Raw genomic sequence first — 22,343 nt, 5'->3', positions numbered from 1 at the left:
TTTAGGATCAGAATTACCTATCCAATGTTTCCCAGAACCGTAAGAAAACTGGTCTATCCAAATGACGTTTGTGATAGCTGAGTTCTAATACTGTTACATCCCATTTCTGAACGTTTGGATCTAGACGAACTTCATCATATTTGAGATGGAAGGCTTTAACTATATGGGGGGAAATAATATTTTTTATTCAAACTGCAATCAAAATTATAAAAATATTTTACAAAAGAATAAAAATATCCAATATAGACATTAACCAAAAAACTAAACCAAACAAAAAACTTTAAAAAAATCAAACTTTCTTCAACCAAATGAAGCTACATCATAACGAAAGTGATCTTTGAAATAGATGCTAATAAGCACTGTGGCATCCTCAAAAACATTCAATTCAACAAATACCTACTGAGGGTTTATACATGGCAGCCACTGGGACTGAAATGAGGAATAAGGTAAGATAAAACACATACGTTCTGGGTGAAGGATAAGAAGAAGAAGAAACACCTATTCAAATACAGTATGATAAAGGTGTAGTATATCACAAAAACATAAGAGTACCTTACCCAGACCAAGGAATTCAGAAAAGCTTACATAGGTAACGATCTCTAATCTAAGATCTAAAGCTTGAGTAAGAATTAGGCAAACACAGAACAAAAGTGACCCAGTTAGCCAAGAACATGCTCAAAGAGAAAATGGTTTCATCTAGGAACTAAAGAAATTTAGTGGAACTGCATCATACAAAGTAATGTAAAAAATGGGTAAAAGGTAAGACCACAGATTCAGAACAATGTTGGCCATGTAGGCCATAGTAAGGGGTTTGGACTTTTATCTAAGAGATAGGGAGAATCACTGCAAAGTGTTTAGCAGTGACTACTGATACAATTCAGTAATCTAGAGAAGAGATTTGCTCAACTGGGAGAAGATATATTCCTGGCAAGAAAAAGATTCAAGAAATAATTAGGGAGTAAGAACTAACGGAACTTGGTAAGAAATGATGAAAAGGGAAAAAGAAAAATTTGGAAAGCCTTGTGAGAAGGTTACCTAGAAGTAGATAATTAAATGATATAAAAAGTGAGTCTAGCAAAGATCCATAAGAGGATTTCAGGCAGACGGAACAGCTAGTAAAAAGGTTCTGAAATGAAAGCAAGCTTGGCACACTCTATAAACAAGTATAACTTCTTTTGTAGGCAATGTCCTATACGTAGAATTTGGCTATGGTAAAAAATACGAATTTATTCCAAATATGATAGTAAGCCACTAGAAAGTTTAGAGTAAGAAGGTGAAATTATCCGGTTTTCATTTTTAACAGTTAATTCTGGGTTTTGGGCAAATAAAAGACTAGGGCAAAACCTCTTAAATACAGTATATTGCAAAAGGTTAACAAATGGACCAAAAAGTATTACTTTCAATCTTTCTCTCTCTCTGATCACCCAGTTGAATCAACCTGGCTAGTTTATTTTGCAATCAATTTACCATCTGTGAAGTTTTTGTTTTACATGTACACATGTAAGATGTTTAGCTTTTCTTTCAATTTACTTTTTTTCTAGCATATAAGATATAACTGTTACTATCATTATCATCTAGTATTAGAGGTCTTCTGATTGACTTTGTTAATTTTTTTGATAGCTACTTTATGGACTGCTTGTTCCATACTGCTGGCTGGCCTACTGGCTTTCGATGTTAATAATGAATCGAATGAAGTATAATTCTTTTTTTTTTTTAAGAGTTTATTTATTTGACAGAGAGAGTAAGAGAGATCACAAGTAGGCAGAGTGGCAGGCAGAGGGAGATGAAGAAGCAGACTCCCCTCTGAGCAGAGAGGTCGATGCAGGGCTCGATCCCAGACACCCAGGATCATGACCTGAGCTGAAGGCAGATGCTTAACTGACTGAGCCGCCCAGGTGCCCCCAAAGTATAATTCTTGATGGAAATTCAAAATGAATCATTTGTGCCCACAAAAAGAAACATATAAACATTACTTCAGAATTATTATGCTTTTATATAATTAAAAGGTCCCCTCATCAGACACATTATTCATTTTGAATTTAATTCAATTTAATAAATTTAAACTGAATCATTAGAAGGGCTATATATTATAGTTTGAGAAAACCCATTTTCAAAATATTTATCTGTATAAAAAATTTTAATTTTTAAAATTTTTAAATTAAAGTCAACATTTCAATACTTCCTGTTTTCCTTACTACGTTTCACTTCTAATTTTCTCAATATGATGTGCTTTAAATCATTCTTTTAAAAAATATTTATCTATTTATCTATCTATTTATTTAGAGAATGGATGGAAGGGCAGAGGGAGAGAGAGAATCTCAAGCAGACTCCCTGCTGAGTGATGAGCACGATGCAGGGCTCAATCTCATGACTCTGAGATCATGACCTGAGCCGAAATTAAGAGTCAGATGCTCAACGAACGGACTGAGCCACCCATGCGCCCCTAAATCATTCTTTTTTGAAGACTTTATTTATTTATTTGAGAGAGAGAGAGCACGAGCACACAAGCCAAGGAGGAGGCAGAGGGACAGGGACAAGGAGACTCCCCGCTGACCAAGGAGCTCGACGCAGGGCTCAATCTTGGGACTCTAGGAAAATGACCTGAGCCAAATGCAGACCCTTAACCAACTGCACCACCCAGGTACCCCTCATTCTGAAAAATATATTAGTTATATTTTAAAAAAATTTATCTAAAGCTATAAAAGCCTACAGTCCCCCACTCCTTAATTTCAATAGATTTAGTTTAAGTAGTATTTATTTTTCCACCAGAATAGACAACTTTTAAAATTTAAGGTGAAACGTGAGGGGCGTCTGGGTGGCTCAGTCGGTTAAGCGGCTGCCTTTGGTCCAGGTCATGATTCCAGGGTCCTGGGATTGAGCCCCACGTTGGGCTCCCTGCTGAGCGGGGAGCCTGCTTCTCCCTCTACTTCTACCTGCCGCTCCCCCTGCTTGTACTCTAATAAAATAAAATAAAAAATCTTAAAAAAAAGGTGAAACGTGAGAGTCCAAAAAGTTTAAATCACAAATGAGAAAGCATAAGGTTTCTCTAATCATACAATATATTTTATTAGCATGAAGGATAGGTGGCAAGCAAACTTACACCAAGACATTACTATAAAACATCTTTCTTATTCAAAAAAAGACTTTTAGTTTTTAATCCTCAGCAAAAAATAGAACAAACGAACTTCTTTTATAAGAAAGCCAGTTATCTGGGGCGCCTGGGTGTTTCAGATGGTTAAGTGTCTGCCTTCGGCTCAGGTCATGATCCCAGGGTCCTGGGATTGAGTCCCACATCGGGCTCCCTGCTCCTTGGAAGCCTGCTTCTCCCTCTGCTTCTCTCTCTCTCTCTGTCTCTCATGAATAAATAAATAAAATCTTTAAAAACAAAAACAAAAAGCAAGCCAGTCATCTATCTGGTAGCACAATGAATACTAAAGCAAAATACTTCACACGATTCAGAATTGTTCATTTTTTGCAAACTGCATGAATCTCGTCATTATTTTACAGGAACAAAGAAGTAAAAAAAAAAAAAAGAGACAATGCTCTTGAATAATATTTAGTAGGTACAATGATGGCATGTCAGGTGACAAACGGGCAACATAATATAGATACTCATGAAAAAATTTTCTCATTGGTAACTAGCATTTTTTTACAAATCAATACTTAATACCTTCTCTAAAATTCTGTATTCTATTATGCAATATGAAGAAAATATAAGTTTTTACCAGGGCCCATACAGATGCTCAGTTTTCTCCCATGCTATATAGATGTTACTATTTTCTATGTGTGTTATGGGGGAAAGGGTGAAAACCTAGAAATGGCAGAGTAAAAAGCAAGGAGACCAAATAAGAGCTAAAAGGTAATATATTCCTAAATTTGTGGCTTAGGAAAATTACAAAAGAAACTAACTGAGAAAAAGAAACAGTGTGAGAATGAGGAAGAGTACAAGACAATTCCATTTGGAACAGGCTGAGTCTGATGTACCAACAGGACCTCTCAGAGGAGTTCTCTCGTAATTAGTGAGATATATAGACCCAGAATATAAAGAGACTTCACTTAGAATAAGGGGAGGATTTTAGATGGTAATTGAAAACTACCAGATCTCCTTGAGAGAGTTATCTATAATAAAGGAGAAGAGAAACTAGACAAAGAGGTAGCGGAAAGCCAGAGGAAAAGTAGCTAGAGAATCTGAGAAAGAGTAACAAGCCCTTGGAAAGGAACATTTTAAAAAGGAAGAAATGAATGAAGAGAATCAAATTCTGATAAGGATGTCAAAAGTATCTAATATCTGAGTCACTGGTAAGTTTGGTGAGAATAGTTTAGTGAAGAGCAAGAGAGCCAAACAGCTAATTGAGAACTGAATAGAAAATGAGTTAGTAGAGACAATTCAAAAGAGGAGCTAGAGTTGAGGTCAAGAGAAAGAGTTTTAAGATGGAAGGGGCAAGAAGAGTACTTTCATTTTAAATGCTGATAGAAGCAAGAGCTTAAAGAAGGAAGACTGAAAAGAAATAATTTATGGAAGAAAATCATAATTGGTAACTGTATAAAAAAGTCTCTTCTTATCTAAATTTCAGAAGACTAACAATCTGACCAAAAGAAATTACAACATCATTACATTCTGTATAAAATTTAGGCAGCATTTACATCTTGAAGACATTATAATCATTTTTTTTTTTTTTTTGCAACACTATTCAAAAAGGCAAGCAAGTAGGTAAAACATTCGTGTTCACGGACATTTCACTTTCATTAAAATTCCCATTCACTCTATATCTTTAACTTTCTATTTATCAACCCTGTGCATTATTCAAGTTTCAGAAATAACAGAAATCTATCACAATATTAGTAATATTAGAATCATTGTCTAAAATGAATGAAAGTAGAGAATAAAGGATTAAAACTTCCAAGCTTGGGCAGTTTCCATCTTGGAAGAATGGTGGTAACCACTAACAAAGCTGAGGTTGCTTTAAAAAAAAAAAAAAGGCTGTATTTTACAGTAGCACAATCTATATTCATAATAACTGAAGTTGTCATTTCTAATAAACATACTTGTTTCCTAAGAATGTTTTTTAAAAAAACAATTTTACTACAGTTACTAACTTAATTGGGTACTCGAATTAAATAATAATTGGAATATCTCTACTGCAAAAACCAGAGTAAATTAATCTACGTTTAGTGTATCTCACTATACCAATACACCAAAAGATCTCAGCCACATGAAATATTCATTTAACAGATATCTACTGAATGCTTCCCCTAGCCAGGCACTCTTCTGTGATGACAATTCAAGGGTAAACAAGGCAGAAAAGGCTCCTCCCACCAAGGAACTTGGCCTTATAGCCAGGGAAGACTTACAGTAAAGGTATAAATAAGATAACATCAAACATGTAAGTACTATCATGAAAATAAAAGAGCTTAAAGAGTAACTGGAAGGAAGTAATGGCTATTTCCAGGCTCGCCAGAGAAGGATTCTCTGAAGAACAGAATACTTGAACTTAGACTTCAGTGAAAAGAAAAAGCCAAACATGCTACAATCATTCTAGACAATGGAAATAGCTGGTAAAGGTCACATGGTACTTTAAGTCCTAGCTACACATTACTGTTCAGCGGAAGTCAACCCATTTAAAAACTGGCCATCAGTTTTAATAAAAATCTGTGGATGTGCAACAATATTAATGCTTTTTAAGTGACCTAATGTAGGGAATGGGAGATAATTCACTTTTAGATATAAGTACACAAAAAAATATTAATGTTCAAAAAAAGACTTTAAAAATATTTCACAGGTGCTTAAAAATTAGCATATGTTAATGGAATCCTTTGATATACACATCATATATGAAGAGCCATAAATGGCTTTCTCTTAAAGCAAGACCATTTCTATATTGGATAAGCACTAAATAATAAAGAGAATCTTACTTTTAGCAAATATGTCAACTGGTGATCCATCAGGCAAAAGCCATGGCCAACCTTTGAACTGCCATGCAGGACCTTGCACAAAAACTGCTACAACCCGATCCCTATAAAGAGAAAAGGGGCAGGGTGGTTAGAGCTCCAGGGTTGAGACAATACCTCAAATATGAAATTTGATTACTGTAAATTCTTAAGGAAAGGACTCAACTGCCCATGTGATATAATCTACTGTCAACAAATCTGTGAGGCAAATTACATAACTCTTTGTTATAATGTTATCATTAGAGCACACTAATGATTGCTAAACTTTCCATGCATCTGTTTTTGCACCTAAGCCTTTTAAACATAATTACACACACAATCCTTATATGCAATCTTTTTAACCTTTAATCTGCCCTTCTCCTAGAATAAGGGCCCACTTTTCCAATGTGATAGGGAACAAGATTTGATCTATTAATTGAAAAAGTTGGTTTTAAAAGAAAATCATCTAAAATTCAAATACATCTGAAATGCTTTACTCTAATTAAAAACATTATAAATTATAGTAATTCACCAATCATTTTATTTTATAAAGCCCCAAGGCCTTATTTCTGAGTTCTGATTATTTGGAAAGTAATCTTGGGTAGAAAAACCATCAAACTTTAATTTTTCCAATTGTTTACATTTCACTCACCCTAAATTCTATTAGCATTTTCTTTTCTTTTCTAAGTAGGCCCCACGCCCAACGTGGAGCCCAACCTGGGACTTGAACTCACAACTCTGAGATCAAGACCTGAGCTGAGATAAAGAGTTGGACACTTAACTGAGCCACCCAGGCACCCCATTAGTGTTTTTTTAAAGCAACTTGTCGGGGCGCCTGAGTGGCTCAGTCGTTGAGCATCTGCCTTCGGCTCGGGTCATGGTCCTAGGGTCCTGGGATCGAGCCCCGCATTGGGCTTCCTGCTTGGTGGGAGGCCTGGCTCTCCCTCTCCCACTCCCCCTGCTTGTGTTCCCTCTCTCTGTCAAATAAAATCTTTAAAAAATAAAAAATACAAAATAAAGCAACTTGTCTTTCCAACCACTCAACTCTGTTTTCCTAAAAAGAACAAATCTTTCTCTATGCCCTCATATTTTTCATTAGTTCACAAAATATTTAATTAAATTGAGAAATTATAATAAGTACAAAGGCCATAAACAGTTTAAGTCTAGAACTAAAGTGGGAACAAAACCATAATATAAACAATAATAGTTAACATTAATTAAGATGTACTATGAGCATTCACTCTGTGCCAGGGCTGTTCCAAGCACCTCACACTGTACATATGTTAACACACTGAATCTTCCAAACAATTCAGCGAGGTGACTACTATTATTACCCCCATTTTACAGATGAGGAAATATAAGTGTATGGTCAGTCCATTAGTCAGAAGAGAAATGGAGGTAAGAAGAGGAGTGAGAAGGAGAAAGGGAGGGAATGATTACTCCTGTGCACTGGTTACGCTACTGTTCCTATGGGAGAACTGATAAATCCTGAGAACAGCCATCTCAGTACTATAATGGAAATAGTTTTAACCTTACAATTCCCTGAAATGGTCTTAGGAATGCCCAGAGGTTTGCAAATCATACTCTGATCACCACTGCATTAGATGAAGACTATACAGCCAACAGAGCATTAAACCAGGGTTACCTTCTATTCAAGTAAAAGACCTACAGCAACAATTCAAGTTACTGTGAAAAACCACAGCTTAAAATTCTTAATCTACTAAAAAATCTCTAAGGCTAACATTAAATCTTAAATAAAAAATTTCCTCCTTGCATAGGATATATATCCCATAGTGCCAAAACTATCTTTGGTAACGGAGCACACTATTAAATGGTCTCTTAATTTGATGACATAGCTTGTACCATACAATAGCTGAAAGCCCAAAGTACCTGCCAAACTAAAGGAAATTTGCTGGAGAGGTATCACCTAGATCCTACTGGGTTTCACAGGGTTAAGAGGTAAGCAGGATAATATAAATACTAATCTCAGTGAATTCTTAAAAGGACAATTAACAGAGAAAGAAAGAAAAAAGGTAAGGAAAATATTATTCCTAGGTTATGACATCAATGACTAGGGACCTAGCTGATACATACAAGCAGTGTTTTGTAGCATGGTGACAGAACCTGTATACACCGTATTTTTTCTGCAAGTAACCACAAACATATAAAACAAATGGTGTAACTCTCCTTCTTCCTAGAATTTTTAAACTTGGTATCCGAAATTCTCATCTTACTTCGTATAATAAATTTTTAACATACTTATATTCTCAATGCCCTGACTTTCTAATGTGGGAAGACTAATGAGTACTTCAAAGGTAAACCAGGTAATTCATCAATGTGTTGTATTCTCTATGTCACAGAGATGCATTCTCAGACTCTGTATTTTTATTCCAGCTTAGATTAATAAAATAATTTAAGATAATTCATGAATCTGCATTTATAGGCACTTTGTTATAAATAGCCCACTTAATATTTTATTAAAGGACACTTTAATGTAATCAAAGAGTTAAACCAGAGGAGTAATGTTATTCTTTTTATTAAATTATTCCCTACAATAAAAGTAACAATTCTTTCATTTATCATTTCTTACCCAAAAACGTGAATTCTCCAAATCAAAAATCTAAAACTATAGCTCTCAAAACTAAATTAGTCTATTTGGAAATTTTGCTCTAAAGGCTGATCCAGAACAAATAAACAGTGGAAAGAGTTTTTACTAAGTTTTCCAGAAGTTAGTGTTTTTGTTGTTTTTTTTTTAAAAAAGATTTAATTTGAGAGACAGCGAGCACACACGAGCAGCGGGGGAGGGGCAGAGGGGCAAGCCACTCCTCACTGAACAGGGAGCCTGACAACGACCCAATTCCAGGACCCTGAGATCATAACCTGAGCCAAAGTCAGATGCTTAACCAAGTGAGCCACCCAGGTGCCCCTGAAGTTAAGTGTTTCTTATAAGTAAAATAAAGTTTAGCTATCCAATGTGAACATTATTAATGACCAACTGAGACACTAACATGGTTTTCAGGGATAGTTTCTATTTAGAACTCATGACAAAATCTGATAGTTTTTAATTATACAAAAAAAATTCAATGACTACATAAAAGTACAGATCATCTTACCAGTCTTGAGGCATAAGCTTAAGGGGCTGGTCTACTACTCTGTAAGGGACTGTGACACTAATCGCAGTGCCTCCTGGTTGCATCTGATCTTTTCTTCTCTGTATTAAAGTTTCATTTTCTCGTTGGCAGCCTTGTTTCTTCTTTTCATCTGATGGGACAAATCTTTGAAAAAACAGAGATGAGAAAAGGTCAAATGTTTCAATGTGATACAAATGGGAAAATAAATTATACTGAAAGTTTTAAAGCAAACTTTTTCTTTTTTTTTAATGAACCTGCTCTGCATGTACAGATCACAATGTGTGGAGTATAATCTCTCCTTTCCATGACAGTACTCAGCTCACACAGGCCGTAAGTTGGTGTTTATGTCTGTGTCTCTCTCACACACATACAATTTTTATTAATTCATCTAGCACTTAACATTTTCCAAAGTTACATAAAAGACCATACTAATCCTTGATTTTTCCAATGCTAGTAGAAGGAAATTTTATTATAAATCAAAAGGTCACTTGACATGAAGATGATGGAGCTTTTCCCCAGATAGGTGACTTAGCCTAAGAGCATCACAAAACACCCCTTTTCATGGATTATGACTTAGCAAAATTAGGAAAATGCTATCCAATTTCAGGGTTGCTTTGCAAATTTTAAAGGAGGAATTAAATAAGTATATGCCAACTGTCTTAGTATAAATACTGCTAGTTATTTAGTAAATTACCAACTCTACCATGGGATTCAATTCTCCACTGTACTAACAACAGATATTCTCAAAAATAATTTAGCAATCTGCAGAGCTGTTGCCAGCTCTAGATTGTTGGTATTCACAAAGCATTTCAAAATGGTCTTTTAAAAATATGCATACTCCTAATACACACTCTATTAGCATATTTTATCAGCTATGGTCTGGCACTACCAATTAAATGGGGGCAATGCAGTCATTACATTGAGACTCATTCAGCTTCTAAAGTTTAAGACAGATAAATGGAATGGACGGGATGCATGAGAGCTTGCACTTGGTAGAGTCCTTTGAAAAATTTCAATATCACATGCTGAATTCATCACTGGTAATACTAGTCTTGTACTCATGAAAGTTTTTAGTAGATGGTGATTGTGATAAACTGTACTTCATTTCTGAGCTGTTTTCATATCCATGGCAAATCTGATGGAAAAGTTAAGATTTCCGTATCATTTAAAAACCTCCACCAGATAATCATTTTACTACCTATTGATTTTGGTTATTTATTAATCAAGTCCACTTAGAAAATGCCAAATGTAATACTAACACTGAATAATTAAACACTTTAAAATTAACAGACATGCATTGTTGGAAACAGTTTTCATATAAAACAACAAAAATGTATCAAGTGAACAGTGATACATTGTGCTAAGTTATACAATATACATAGTTGTAAAAAAAAAAAAAAAAAGTCACTGCCCCCTTGAAGCTTACATTCCAGATACAAAGTGGTCTCACTGCCAAGAGAAAGATGCTTTATCTCAGTCTATATCTAGATGGGATTAAAATGTTTACATTCTTAAATATAATACTGCATCTCACTCTTTTCTAGCTTTTGAAATTTTAAATGTTGTAAAAGTATAAAATTACTTATGCAAAATTACTTACAATCTTTAATGAATTATTATATACGTACAAATGAGTGATCTATAATATCCAACTTTTAAAATAAGTCTATTAAACACCTAATTCACTTCTAATACATTAAGAAATGAGTTACATAGCATTTGCATGTTCACATATTTGTTGATGTTTTACTAAATTCAGAGTCATTAACATGGTACTTTAACTATCATCCTGTAATTTTTAAATGCTCTAGTATTTTAATTTCTGAATATATCTAGGTCTTTAGAATAGTAGCCTTCACTGTAGTAAAATGCAGCTGTTTTTCAAAATGTTTTTCAGCCTTGATCTCATGTAGTAACATAAGGATCGATCTTCTATCCTACTCTCCTAAACTTAAAGTTCGAATAACAATGTAGATTTCTCTATTCATGGAAGGTACTAGCAAACTAATTAAACTTAAGCCTTTTTTTTTTTTTTTACTGTATTTCCCTGGGATCCTGGAGTAAGAAATAAAGCCTAAATTCTGCTCAAGGGAGGGAATCTAACATAAATTCCTTCTTTCACAAAGGTTGGATTCTCAGGGATTAAATTCAATATAATGGTAAGCTAGAAATAAACCCACTGCCCACTCTTTTTCCTGTACCCCACCCCTAGCCCTTATTAACACCCTAGCAACCGCAAGGAAAATCAAATCTCAGAATTGTAAATTGGCCCTCACTTGAATTTGAGGCAAGAATTAAGCACCCTGACCACAATAATAAACACATTATCCAAGCCAGGCCAATGAGACTTAAACCTGGAATTTTTGCTGGAATTATTGGGAACCAGGCACTATCTTTCTACTGTGATCAGTAACCTGGAGTTTTTGATAATCCTCTTTGACCCTGAAAAGGGAGAACCTGAGAGATGGAGAGACCAACTCCTGATTATATCATTTTAGCACTAAGTCTAGCTGTCAGAAGCCAGGACTGTTCAGTCATGTTAAGTCAATAAAGTATTTTTTTATAAAGCTACTTTGAGTTGGTATTTATCATTTACAACTAAAGATGTTCTAACAAATATAACCAGAATTGCACAACTGATGTGATGGATGAATATATGTGATTTGGAGAAATATTATGATGTCCACTGACTTATCCAATATTTGCAACTATTTATTCCACTCTACATTCCATGAGTAAAGGAGTGTGGGTGATGATATGACTAAAGTAATTACTATTTAAACAAGTACAGTTCTACTGAAATAATTTTATTAGTATTGTCAAAGAATAAAATTCAAATAAATGATATAGCTAAATAGATTACAGACTTTATGTTATTTTAAAAACAGAGCAAGTTTATGAACATTTCCCAGGTTAAAAATATAGTTTTCCTTTTTCCTAAATAAAAGAAGTTAGAATTTGGAAAGTAGAGAAAAGAAAAAGCAACAATGCATGTTTAAAAACCTCAAACTGAGAATTTAATTTAAAGTGATGTAATATTGGCAATGCTCCCAGGTACTTAGCAAACACAAATGTAAACCTTTTCTGGATTACCCCTCCCCCACCTTCATTTTAAATTCCAAGGAAAATGAACAGTAAATAAGACAATGAAAAACATTAAATGTACTAAACTAAACACACAAGGAAATGAGAGGCACCATGAAAGAAACTACTGTCAAAAGAAAAAGATAACTAAGGACTTCTAATAATGCAATTATCAAAGATCAAAGCTTATAAAACAAGATTGCAAATATGGACAGGAGAAAAAAATACTTTTAAAAAGATCAAAGATCTGAAAAAGAACTACAGAGAACCACTAAAATTGAAAAAGTCCCAGAAACAGAAGAGAAAAGGGGCGGGAGGGATACACAGGTAAAGGGCCAGGACTCAGAACTGACAAAAAACACAAATTCATACACTTAATTCTAATGAATCCTAAAGTGGGATATATAAGAAATCTACATCTACGTTGAACAGATAAACAAATTTAAAATGGTCTTTAAAATAACCAGGTAAAGCAGATTTCCTTCATAGGACTGATTATCACACTAACAGGTGACCTATGAACCAATACAGGAAGCTAGAATGTAGTGCAACAGTATCTTAAAAGCAACGAGAAAAGAAAAAAAGAAACTGTATTTGTTTTCCAAAGTGGTTGAATCCTTTTGCACTAACTGTGGCTGTTGGGAACAAACTATTCATGGTCCAGAGTAAACTCCAGTAAATGTTCTGCCTTCTTCTTCCCCAGGCCTCAGGTAGTTTTCTCTACCTGAATGAATGTGCTCAGTAGTATTTGACTAAATGTGAGGGGAACCCTACCCTCTAGATATATTCGAAGCACTCTCTCCATGCAATCTCTCTTCTGGAACTCTGTCCTCTATCATCATGGCCAGAATCATGAGTGCCATCCAATCATTTTATTTCAATAAACTTACAGTCCTACTAAAACTTCTCTCAAGATCACATTTATAGGGCGCGTGGGTGGCTCAGTCGTTAAGCGTCTGCCTTCGGCTCAGGTCATGATCAGTCCCACATCGGGCTCCCTGCTCTGTGGGAAGCCTGCTTTTCCCTCTCCCACGCCCCCTGCTTGTGTTCCTGCTCTCGCTATGTCTCTCTCTGTCAAAAAAATAAATAAAATCTTTAAAAAAAAAAAAAAGATCACATTTATAATTATATGTAAAATGTATTTATTAATACTTTCATAATATAACCTTAATTTTGTTATTTAGGGATGTTAGAGGTTATGGTAGGTTTTGTTCTGTTTCATTTATTTATTGACGGGCTAAAAAATTGAAAAATCCTTAATTTTACATGAAACCAAATAAAATCTGTGCCAAATGAGCTATGGGGTACAGCCAGTACTATAATTGTGTGGAGGAGGTTTCAATTATGCATTAATTACATAGCGAAGCCTCCAGCTGACTCACACTGTAGGGGAGATGTCAGTTGCAATGAGGTGTTAAACAATGAAGGGAGTGTTTTATACTTAAATTAGGCTCAGTCTATCCTAAGAATGTGGTGTATTTAATTATTTGGTTTCTCTGTTGTGAGCTTAAGGAGAAAAACACTAAAATTTACTTTGTGATTTCTTTGCATTGCTTACTATCTTCCATTATAAATAATATTTAAGATTTAGATTTGTAATACATTCAGATGAGCACCATAAAGGTTCTGGAAAATGAAAAACTAAAGGCAGAATTTGTTTTAACATTCCAAAAACTTACTGCGAATTTTCTGTAACCATTAAGGTATATTTATAAAAAATAGAAATACCTGTCAATTACTAAAAATTGTTAAGAGTTGGAAATACCAAATTTACAAATCATAAAAATCAAAGAACTACAAAGGGCCTTAAACACCTGATCCAAATACAGTTAGTGCAAAAAATGCAATACCAACTATAATGACACTTCACAGGAACTAAAATCAAATCCCAGATACAGATACAACTATCATATATCAAAGAAGGAATTTGAAATTAGACATAAATACACTAAATGAATTCACAGCTTGTGCAAACACACACAAAAACCAAAATTTGAATTCCAAGTACATAAGTCTGCCATTCTCCAAATTATCAATGTGTTCCTCCCTCCTTTTCTGTTTCCTAGACATTTATTTAATATCCATTACTGGGCAAACACTGTTTTCAACAATGGAGGTACAAATAACAATAAAGTAACAAGCCCTTTTCTCTAATGAATTCACAATTTAGTTGGAACTGTGAATTCCAACTGGGTGTCAGACTGTAAAACACAGAAGCCATCACAAAACAAAAACAAAAATATAGATGCATATCATACTTCACAGAATATAAACAATGAAAAAACTACTCCTGTATACTCATTAGAAGGTGGAAAGCAGACACATGAATGCTCCAACAAAAACTAACAAAAATTTTAAAGCAGTTAATGAAATCCATTTTTTTGCATGGGTCTGACACAGTTTCAGTTACATATTCAAATTTCAAGGAAGGCCAAAATGATCATATTTCTTATTCACCCAATTGTAGATGACTTGAGGAATTACTTGAGTAATTCATAACACTGTAAGAACACTAAACAATAAAAGCCTAATGAAATATAAAACATAAGAAGTCCTTCTTTCCCAACTGGTAATGGAAAAAAGCTCAGTGAAAATTTCATTCAAAAGTACTAAAGAAAAATACTCTATAGATATATTTGTGCCACATTACATACATTTTTTTTATAAAGCTATTTAAGTCATAAGGTACTTAAATTCAATTCTGCATTTGGTAAAACCTGAAATCAAGTTTTATAATTCATTTTGTATCTCATTTTTAGTCATAAGTTATTGTAGAAGCAGTAGGATTTTCTTTTTTGGAGGTCAGGTTGCTATTGTTTTCTTTCTTCAAGAATTGTAATTGTTATTTACTGAGAAAGAAGGCAGAGCATTCACATTCTTTTTTTGGATATTAATTATGTTACTGACTGAAAATATTTTCCTTTTTTTTTTTTTTTTCTAAATATTTTATTTATCCATTTGAGAGAGAGAGAATGAGAGAGAGAGAACACATGAGAGGGGATAGGGTCAGAGGACGAAGCAGACTCCCTGCCGAGCAGAGAGCCCGATGCGGGACTCAATCCTGGGACTCCAGGATCATGACCTGAGCCGAAGGCAGTCGCTTAACCAACTGAGCCACCCAGGCGCCCTGAAAATATTTTCCTAATTACCACTAAAAATACTTAACAAGAATTTTCAATGTTAGACCAAATTACAAAATATTGTTACTATAATTAACAGTGAATATAAGGCCCTGAATATTGCAGAAGAGTATTTTGCTCCAGAATAAAACCCAATTTCTTTTTGTAAAATTTATTTATTTTAGAGAAAGAGAGAGACAGAGACAGACAGAGTGCAAGCACGCATGTGAGGTGGGGTGGGTCCTCAAGCGGACTCCACCAAGCACAGAGCCCAATGCCAGGCTCCATCTCACAACCTGAGCTGAAATCAAGAGTCAGGCACTTTAAATGAATAACCCACCAGGCGCCCCTAAAGCCCAATTTCTTAATCTGAATGTCTGTTAAGAATCTCCATTATCAAAGGTTAAAATAACTAAGCTGGTCTTTGGGAGACCTGGTTATAGTTCCTGCTCTGCATCTAACAACCAGAGTAGTCTTTTTATCTCTTGCCATTTTCATTGAGAGTAAGAAGGTATTCTGACAATCCTTTTTAGGTCTCAAAATCTAGAAAATAGGGACGCCTGGGTGGCTCAGCTGGTTAAGCGACTGCCTTCGGCTCAGGTCATGATCCTGGAGTCCCTGGATCGAGTCCTGCATTGGGCTCCCTGCTCGGCAGGGAGTCTGCTTCTCCCTCTGACCCTCCCCCCTCTCATATGCTCTCTCTCTCTCATTCTCTCTCTCATAAATGGATAAAATCTTAAAAAAAAAAAAAATCTAGAAAATAATAAATTTCAAGTATTTCCTTAGATTATTAAAAAAAACATCACTACAGTTATGTACGTTCTCACTAACACATTATTTGTGAGAGGAGCTAGGTGAAGTTTTTAATGGCTAATATATTATTGCTGAGGTCTAATTTGATTTTGAACTTATCTTCAAGATGTGATTTGTTTGTAAGTGAGTGTCAAAGAAAATTATACTTTTCACTATACTCTCAATAATAAGGCATTAAAATTGGGTTTTATACTAAATGCTGGAACATATTTTATTTCTCATCAGTTGCAACAAATGACTCCCAACACAGTCATGTGAGCTCCAAGAAGATTGAGCTTGCAGTATATTATCTACACAAAGCACTTTGATTTTTAGTTTTTGCTCTATAGTGTTGAATGAATAAACTCAGTATAGACAGATTAAATACACCTTATAAAATTCCAGTTCCAGTAATTATAAAAACCCTTCCAAGAAATGTCAGATAAAATATAACAAACACCTGAAATGTATAGCTGAGCTGGAAAGAAAATAGTCATGGGCCAGAAATCACTGGTGCTTCAGTGGATGAAAAAGGAAGAAAGGAACACACCCTTGAGACTTGGTTTTTACCACCCACACAAAGGAAGGACACAAAGAAACTAGACCTGGAATCTTACAAGAGATAAACAATCAACAAAAGGATGAACTGGGGGGGGGGGGGGGGATTGCAATTAAGTTCTAAGGAAGTATATCCACTTCCTTAGAGAGGGAGAGAACTAGAATTTGTTTTAGAACTTCCCTCAAGCTCTTTAGGAAAAAGTCAAAACAAAACAACTCATATTAAAAATAAACATAATAGTATCCTTTTCATTAGAACTTTTGCCAAAAATTTCTGTAACTTTCCCTAAAGAATCCAAAGAGAAAAGAATATACAGCAGACCCCTGAACAACACTGGTTTAAAGTGCATGAGTCCACTTATACATGGATTTTTGGTTTGGTTTTGTTTTTTTTCCAATAAATGCAACACAGTACTTGGGTGCCTGTTGGCTCAGTCGGTTAGCATATGTCTTCAACTCAGGTCATGGTCCCAGGGTCCTGGGATTGAGCCCCGAATCAGGCTCCCTGATCAGCAGGGAGTCTACTTCTCCTTTTCTCTCTGCCCTCGCCCCCACCTGGCTCATGCTCGCTCACTCTCTCAAATAAATAAATAAAATCTCTTTATAAAAATACAATAATGTAAGTGTATTTTCTCTTCCTTGTGATTTTTTTAACATTCTTTTCTCTAGCTTACTTTATTGTACAGAATAGTATATAATACATATGAGATACAAAATATGTGTTAATTGACTGTTATGTTATATGTAACATATTATCAGTAAGGTGTCCATCAACATTAGGCTATTAGGAGTTAAGTTTCTGCAGGAGTCAAAAGCTGTATGTAAATTTTTGATTGTGCTGGGGATCAGCACCTTAAACCCCTATATTGTTCAAGTACTCTGTACGTTGCTTTGAAAATTATACTTGAGACTATCTATATAAAGCCTACAGCACAGAAACTGAAATTGTTTTCTCCAACTAAGGAATACCAAATTCTTAACTAATTCTCAAAGATATCTCCATATCCAGTGAAAACAAGAGTTTAACAAATGACTTACTTCAGGTCCTGTAGAAGGTCCTTTGCATTAAGCATGGTTATTAAAGAGGTGGTAGCGGCAGGAATTATGATAATGGGTGTTCGAGATCCTGTAAAGACAAAATTATAAAGGTAGCAAATATGTTGTTATTATTATTAAAAGAAATAGTTACTTTTGCAATTGATAAATTTGTAATCCTAACTCCCTTGAGCTAACGAAATATTTTAAGTCAACAGTGATATTCAAAATATTTAGTAATCAGTATGACCTGAGTACTGATTAATCAGAATGGATACCATGCACAAACATCTAATATAACTGCACAAGCAAGATATTAGCCTTCGTTTTTTAATTTGGCTTATTCACTTTTACTTTTTATTTTTAAATTTTTTTTTTAAGTTTTATCTTTATTTAAGTAATCTCTACACCCAACATGGGGCTCGAATTCATGATGCTGAGATCAAGAGTCACATGCTCTTCCGACTGAGACAGCCAGGTGCCCCTACTTTTACTTTTTAAAATAAGTTTAAAATCATATGCACAACCTCACCTTTCTTCTGATTTGGGGGAGGTCTTGCTTGAGAAACTGTTAAAGAGAGGAAAAAAAGAAACTGAGTATTACAAAATCACATTCTTATTTTCAAATTTACAAAGCAACTAAGGCCTAAAAATTTAAATTACATATGACTAGTTAAAAAATTTTAAAATATATTGCAATCTTCTCAAATGATATCAATCTTCTCAATTTATTTCTCTGTTTCACAAAAATACTAAAATGCCTTATCATTATTCAACAATCTATTGTAACAAAGCGGATATAACTACATTGCTAGACTCTGAGTATCTACATTAATGGATATTAAAGTCTAGCAAAAGAAGCAAATAGTTTCTTAATTAACTAACAGCCAATGTAGTAAATGCAAAAACATGTAACAATGGCGGGAAAGGCTGGAAGGAGGAAATGTGCTTAACTATTTGGGAGGGAAAAGAAAGGCATTATTGGGAACTAAGACCTAAAATATTTCTTACCATTTTTCTCTCTCTTTTCATATGATCTTTGTTCATTAGAAGACAACATTACAGGCAATGAGTCATGTGAAGGTCTATATTATTTTGAATTGCCCATATTATTTTTTTTAAGATTTTATTTATTTATTTGAGAGAGGGGGGAGGGAGACAGTGAGACCAGGAGGCAGAGGGAGAGAGAATCTGAAACAGAGTCAGTGCTGAGAGTCCAACACTCAACTGACTAAGCCACCCAGGCGTCCCCAGTTGCCCATATTATTAGTAATTGTGAATGTAGGGGAGCTGGGTGGAGGGATGGGGTAATTGGGTGATGGGCATTGAGGGCACGTGATGTGATGAACACTGGGTGTTATATGTAGCTGATGAATTATTGAACTTTACATCTGAAACTAATGATGTATTATATGTTGGCTAATTGAATTTAAATTAAAAAAATGTGAATGTATGTTATAAAAACACAAATATTCATCTTTTCATTATTTGTTTATATAACAGACTTTATAATTCACAGAAATATTTGCTGGTAAAATAACAGCAACACCAGCCTGGTTCAAGATTAATAAATTTTAGAATTTAAAAATGCTGTACATTCAATTTTCAGATTTTACATGTACAATATTTATTGACTGCTTCCTATGTGTCATGTACTGTATTAAAACTTCCATTTTCTTAAATCACAAAAATAAAAATTCTAGGAGATTTAAAATTCTAACTCAACATCAGTTGTTAAAAACAGATTACCATTTTTAAAGGGACATATTCATTTTGGGAACGTGTTCTTTTTTAAAGCAGTGAAATGCTACATTTTAACTTAATACTGTGTACTCCTTTGTATAGCTACTTATTGTGATAAAATTTTATGGAGTCCAACAGTATGACTCTTCCAGTCACAAAGCAGAGAAAAATATATATAAATACAAGTTCACACACATACATATTTATTATAGTGTTTTCATCTCTCTCTTCTTGCTAAGGAAAAAAACACTAAAGCTTTCTTAAATCATTTTTAGAAATAGGACTCATGGAAACACCTGATTAGCTCGATAGCATCATTTGGAATATAATACATTCTCAGTAAGTATTTGGTGTTTGTTGGAGGGATAAAGTAATGACAGGATGGATGGATTTGGATAAACAGGAGATAGGACTTGCTAAGAAAATAAGTAAGGGGAACAACAAAAAAGAAATTTTTGCCTGAAACACCACTGGTTTGGTTAAAGCAGCCCACAGTGGGCTCAGGAATTTAGGAAAAGATTCACTAAATTCAAGGGTGAGAAGACCCCATGTAAGAAAAAGACAAAATATAAAAGCACACATATTAAAATTTAGAGACTTAGTAAAAAGTAATTACAAAAGAATATAAATAGGTTCCCTGGTTAAGTAAGGACCAAGGCACAGACACGATGACAAACACACTATACTAAGCTTGATTTAGTGGGAGAGAGGAGGAAAGGGCAGAATAACACCAGTCCATATGGCAAATGATTAAGAGCAAGAATCTGTACTCAGACGATCTCAATTACTATCTCCATTTTGCCACTTCCTAGGCAAATTACCCTGGCAAACTGAATTGATAGACCATTCAGTCTCAGTTGTCCTCAACTATAAAACAGTAATAATAGTTTCTACATCTTGAAACTGTTATGAGAATCTTAAAAACAACAATGCTGGTTAAGTCCTTAATCAGGTCTTGGCCCATATTTAATATTCAGCGAACCCTGTGGCTCTAGGTGATCCTAAATGCTCCTACTTCTAGTAACACTACCACTACCTTCAGCAAATTCCATGACTGAAAATTTACCAAGCTGATAAGTAATTATTATTGATTGCTATGTTTGATTTCTAATATAATTACAGTCTTCACTTAAATATTCACAGCCTTATGCAGAAGCCCCTCTTATTATTATAAATAAAACAAATAGTCCCTGCCCTCAAAACCCTTCAGTTAAGTAGGGGAGTCAGACCATAAATAAGCAAGCATACAAACACATATAACAAATTTGAACATGTAATATTAAGGAACAAAAGGCGTGTACACTGACAGAAAAGTGTCCTTTGGATAGAATGCTTAGAGAAAGCCTCTCAAAGAAAGTGGCATTTAAGCTGAAATTTAAAGGATGAAAAGGAGCCAATTTGCAAGGAATAGTGGAGGAATAGCCCAGGTTAGAGGTAGGAATGTGAGCAAATGCCAAAGACAGAAAGAAACTGCTGTGATTAAGGAACTGCAAATGTATAGACTAAAGGGACAAAAGAAAGAGTGGCAGGAAATGAGGTTAAAAATATATTCAAGAACCAATTCACATAAGGCTTTCTAGGCAACGTTAAATTTGCATTTAAGTGCCACTGGAAAACCCTGTAACTTCTAAGCCAGAAAGTGACATAATTTGATTTTCATGTCACATCTTCTGTAAAGGAAAAACAATAGATTTAGATAAGGAATCAAAAGGGGACAAGCATGAAAGCAGAAAGCTCAGTTAGGACTATTAACAACAGTCCACGGTGGTGCTACTCAAATTAGTTGTAAAGATAGGAGGGTTTTTTTTTACTATTTTAAATTTCCAATCCAAGGTCAAGTGAATAAAATGCAGTAACAATGAATTATTAGAAAATGATCATGCACTTGGATGTTGTGACAGTATTGTATTCTCAATTTCTATATGTATCTTGTTGGAAGCCAGAAATAGGTCATGGACTAACACTTCAGGAAGCACTGGTCTAGAGAAATGATAATGGTTTAGACTTAAGTTGTGGTAGTAGAGATAAAAAGACAAATTTGAAACACAGAAAAGGTAAATTTGACAGAAGTCACTGACCTATTAGATGAGAGCAATAAGCATATGTGAAAAGTGAATAATGAAGAATAACTCCTGAACTTTTTTGCTCAAGAAACAGAGGTGCCATTTATTCATGAAGAAGACACCTGGGATAAAACATCAGGGAACAAAGGTTTTACATCAGTTTTAAGATACCTATGGCATATCCAAATGTTAAACAGTTTATATAAGATATCAGAGATAAGAAGAGATGTCTGATTTGGAGATACAAATTTGAAAATCATCAGTGCATAGATGTAAAACTATGGAATGAGATACTAGAACCAGCACAATCTTTTTAAAATATACAAAGGGTGGGGCATCTGGGTGGCTCGGTCAGTTAAGCGTCCACCTTCGACTTGGTCATGATCTCAGGGTCCTGGGATCGAGTCCTGCATCGGGTTCCCTGCTCAGCAGGGAGTCTGCTTCTCCCCCTACCCTTCCAACCTGCTCCTGATCTCTCTCACTCCCTCTCTCTCAAATAAAGAAAATATTTTAAAAATTAAATAAATAAGTAATAAATAAATAAAATATACAAGGGGCTAATTCTCTCTCTCAATCTTATATGTAAAGCAGATAAACTAGAGCGGTAGTCCACCTACCCATTTCAGGCAATCTATGAAATAAAAGTAAAAAATTAAAGCTGGAGAAGTATGCACTGTATATGCATGAGAAAGAGATAGGAAGCTGGGATATGTGAAAGAGATTTAATCTAGAAAGAAAATGACAGTAAAGTACAGGACTATGGCTTACCAAAGGCTTATCCTTCCTAATCCACTGAAAAACATGTGCTTTTTGTTAGTTACATTCTCTAAATGAATGTTTAGAAGTTGGGAATAACTGCAGACACTTTCAAATATCGAATTTACCCAGGG

General features: G+C 34.6%; 1 protein-coding gene across 7 annotated transcripts in view; it reads right to left on the bottom strand.

Annotated features, from left to right (window-relative positions):
* The window catches only part of CDC73 (cell division cycle 73), a 259,032-nt gene that overhangs the window by 153,518 nt on the left and 83,171 nt on the right, over positions 1-22,343 (bottom strand). For 4 of the 7 annotated variants that reach the window (XR_010412199.1, XR_010412200.1, XM_064593895.1 and 1 more), the window contains exons 12-15: positions 18,180-18,215; positions 17,651-17,738; positions 9,042-9,203; positions 5,914-6,014 (exon numbers count right to left, since the gene is read on the bottom strand). Coding sequence is in view for 5 of the 7 variants with exons in the window: in XM_064593895.1 (XP_064449965.1) it covers positions 5,914-6,014; positions 9,042-9,203; positions 17,651-17,738; positions 18,180-18,215 (387 nt within the window). In the remaining 2 variants the exon portion in view is untranslated. Of the gene's footprint in view, positions 1-17; positions 160-1,647; positions 3,376-5,913; positions 6,015-9,041; positions 9,204-17,650; positions 17,739-18,179; positions 18,216-22,343 lie in introns of those variants that run through there. The other 3 variants (XM_045876914.3, XM_064593896.1, XM_054507917.2) reach the window with 2 other exon arrangements.

This window comes from Mirounga angustirostris, unplaced genomic scaffold (genome assembly GCF_029215605.1).
Source record: "Mirounga angustirostris isolate CCGP_5_RB_7025 unplaced genomic scaffold, mMirAng1.0.hap1 SCAF_6, whole genome shotgun sequence".
Classification (NCBI taxonomy): domain Eukaryota; kingdom Metazoa; phylum Chordata; class Mammalia; order Carnivora; family Phocidae; genus Mirounga; species Mirounga angustirostris.
The sequence above is the reverse complement of the archived record's forward strand: the minus strand, read 5'-3'. Positions and strand labels throughout refer to the sequence as shown.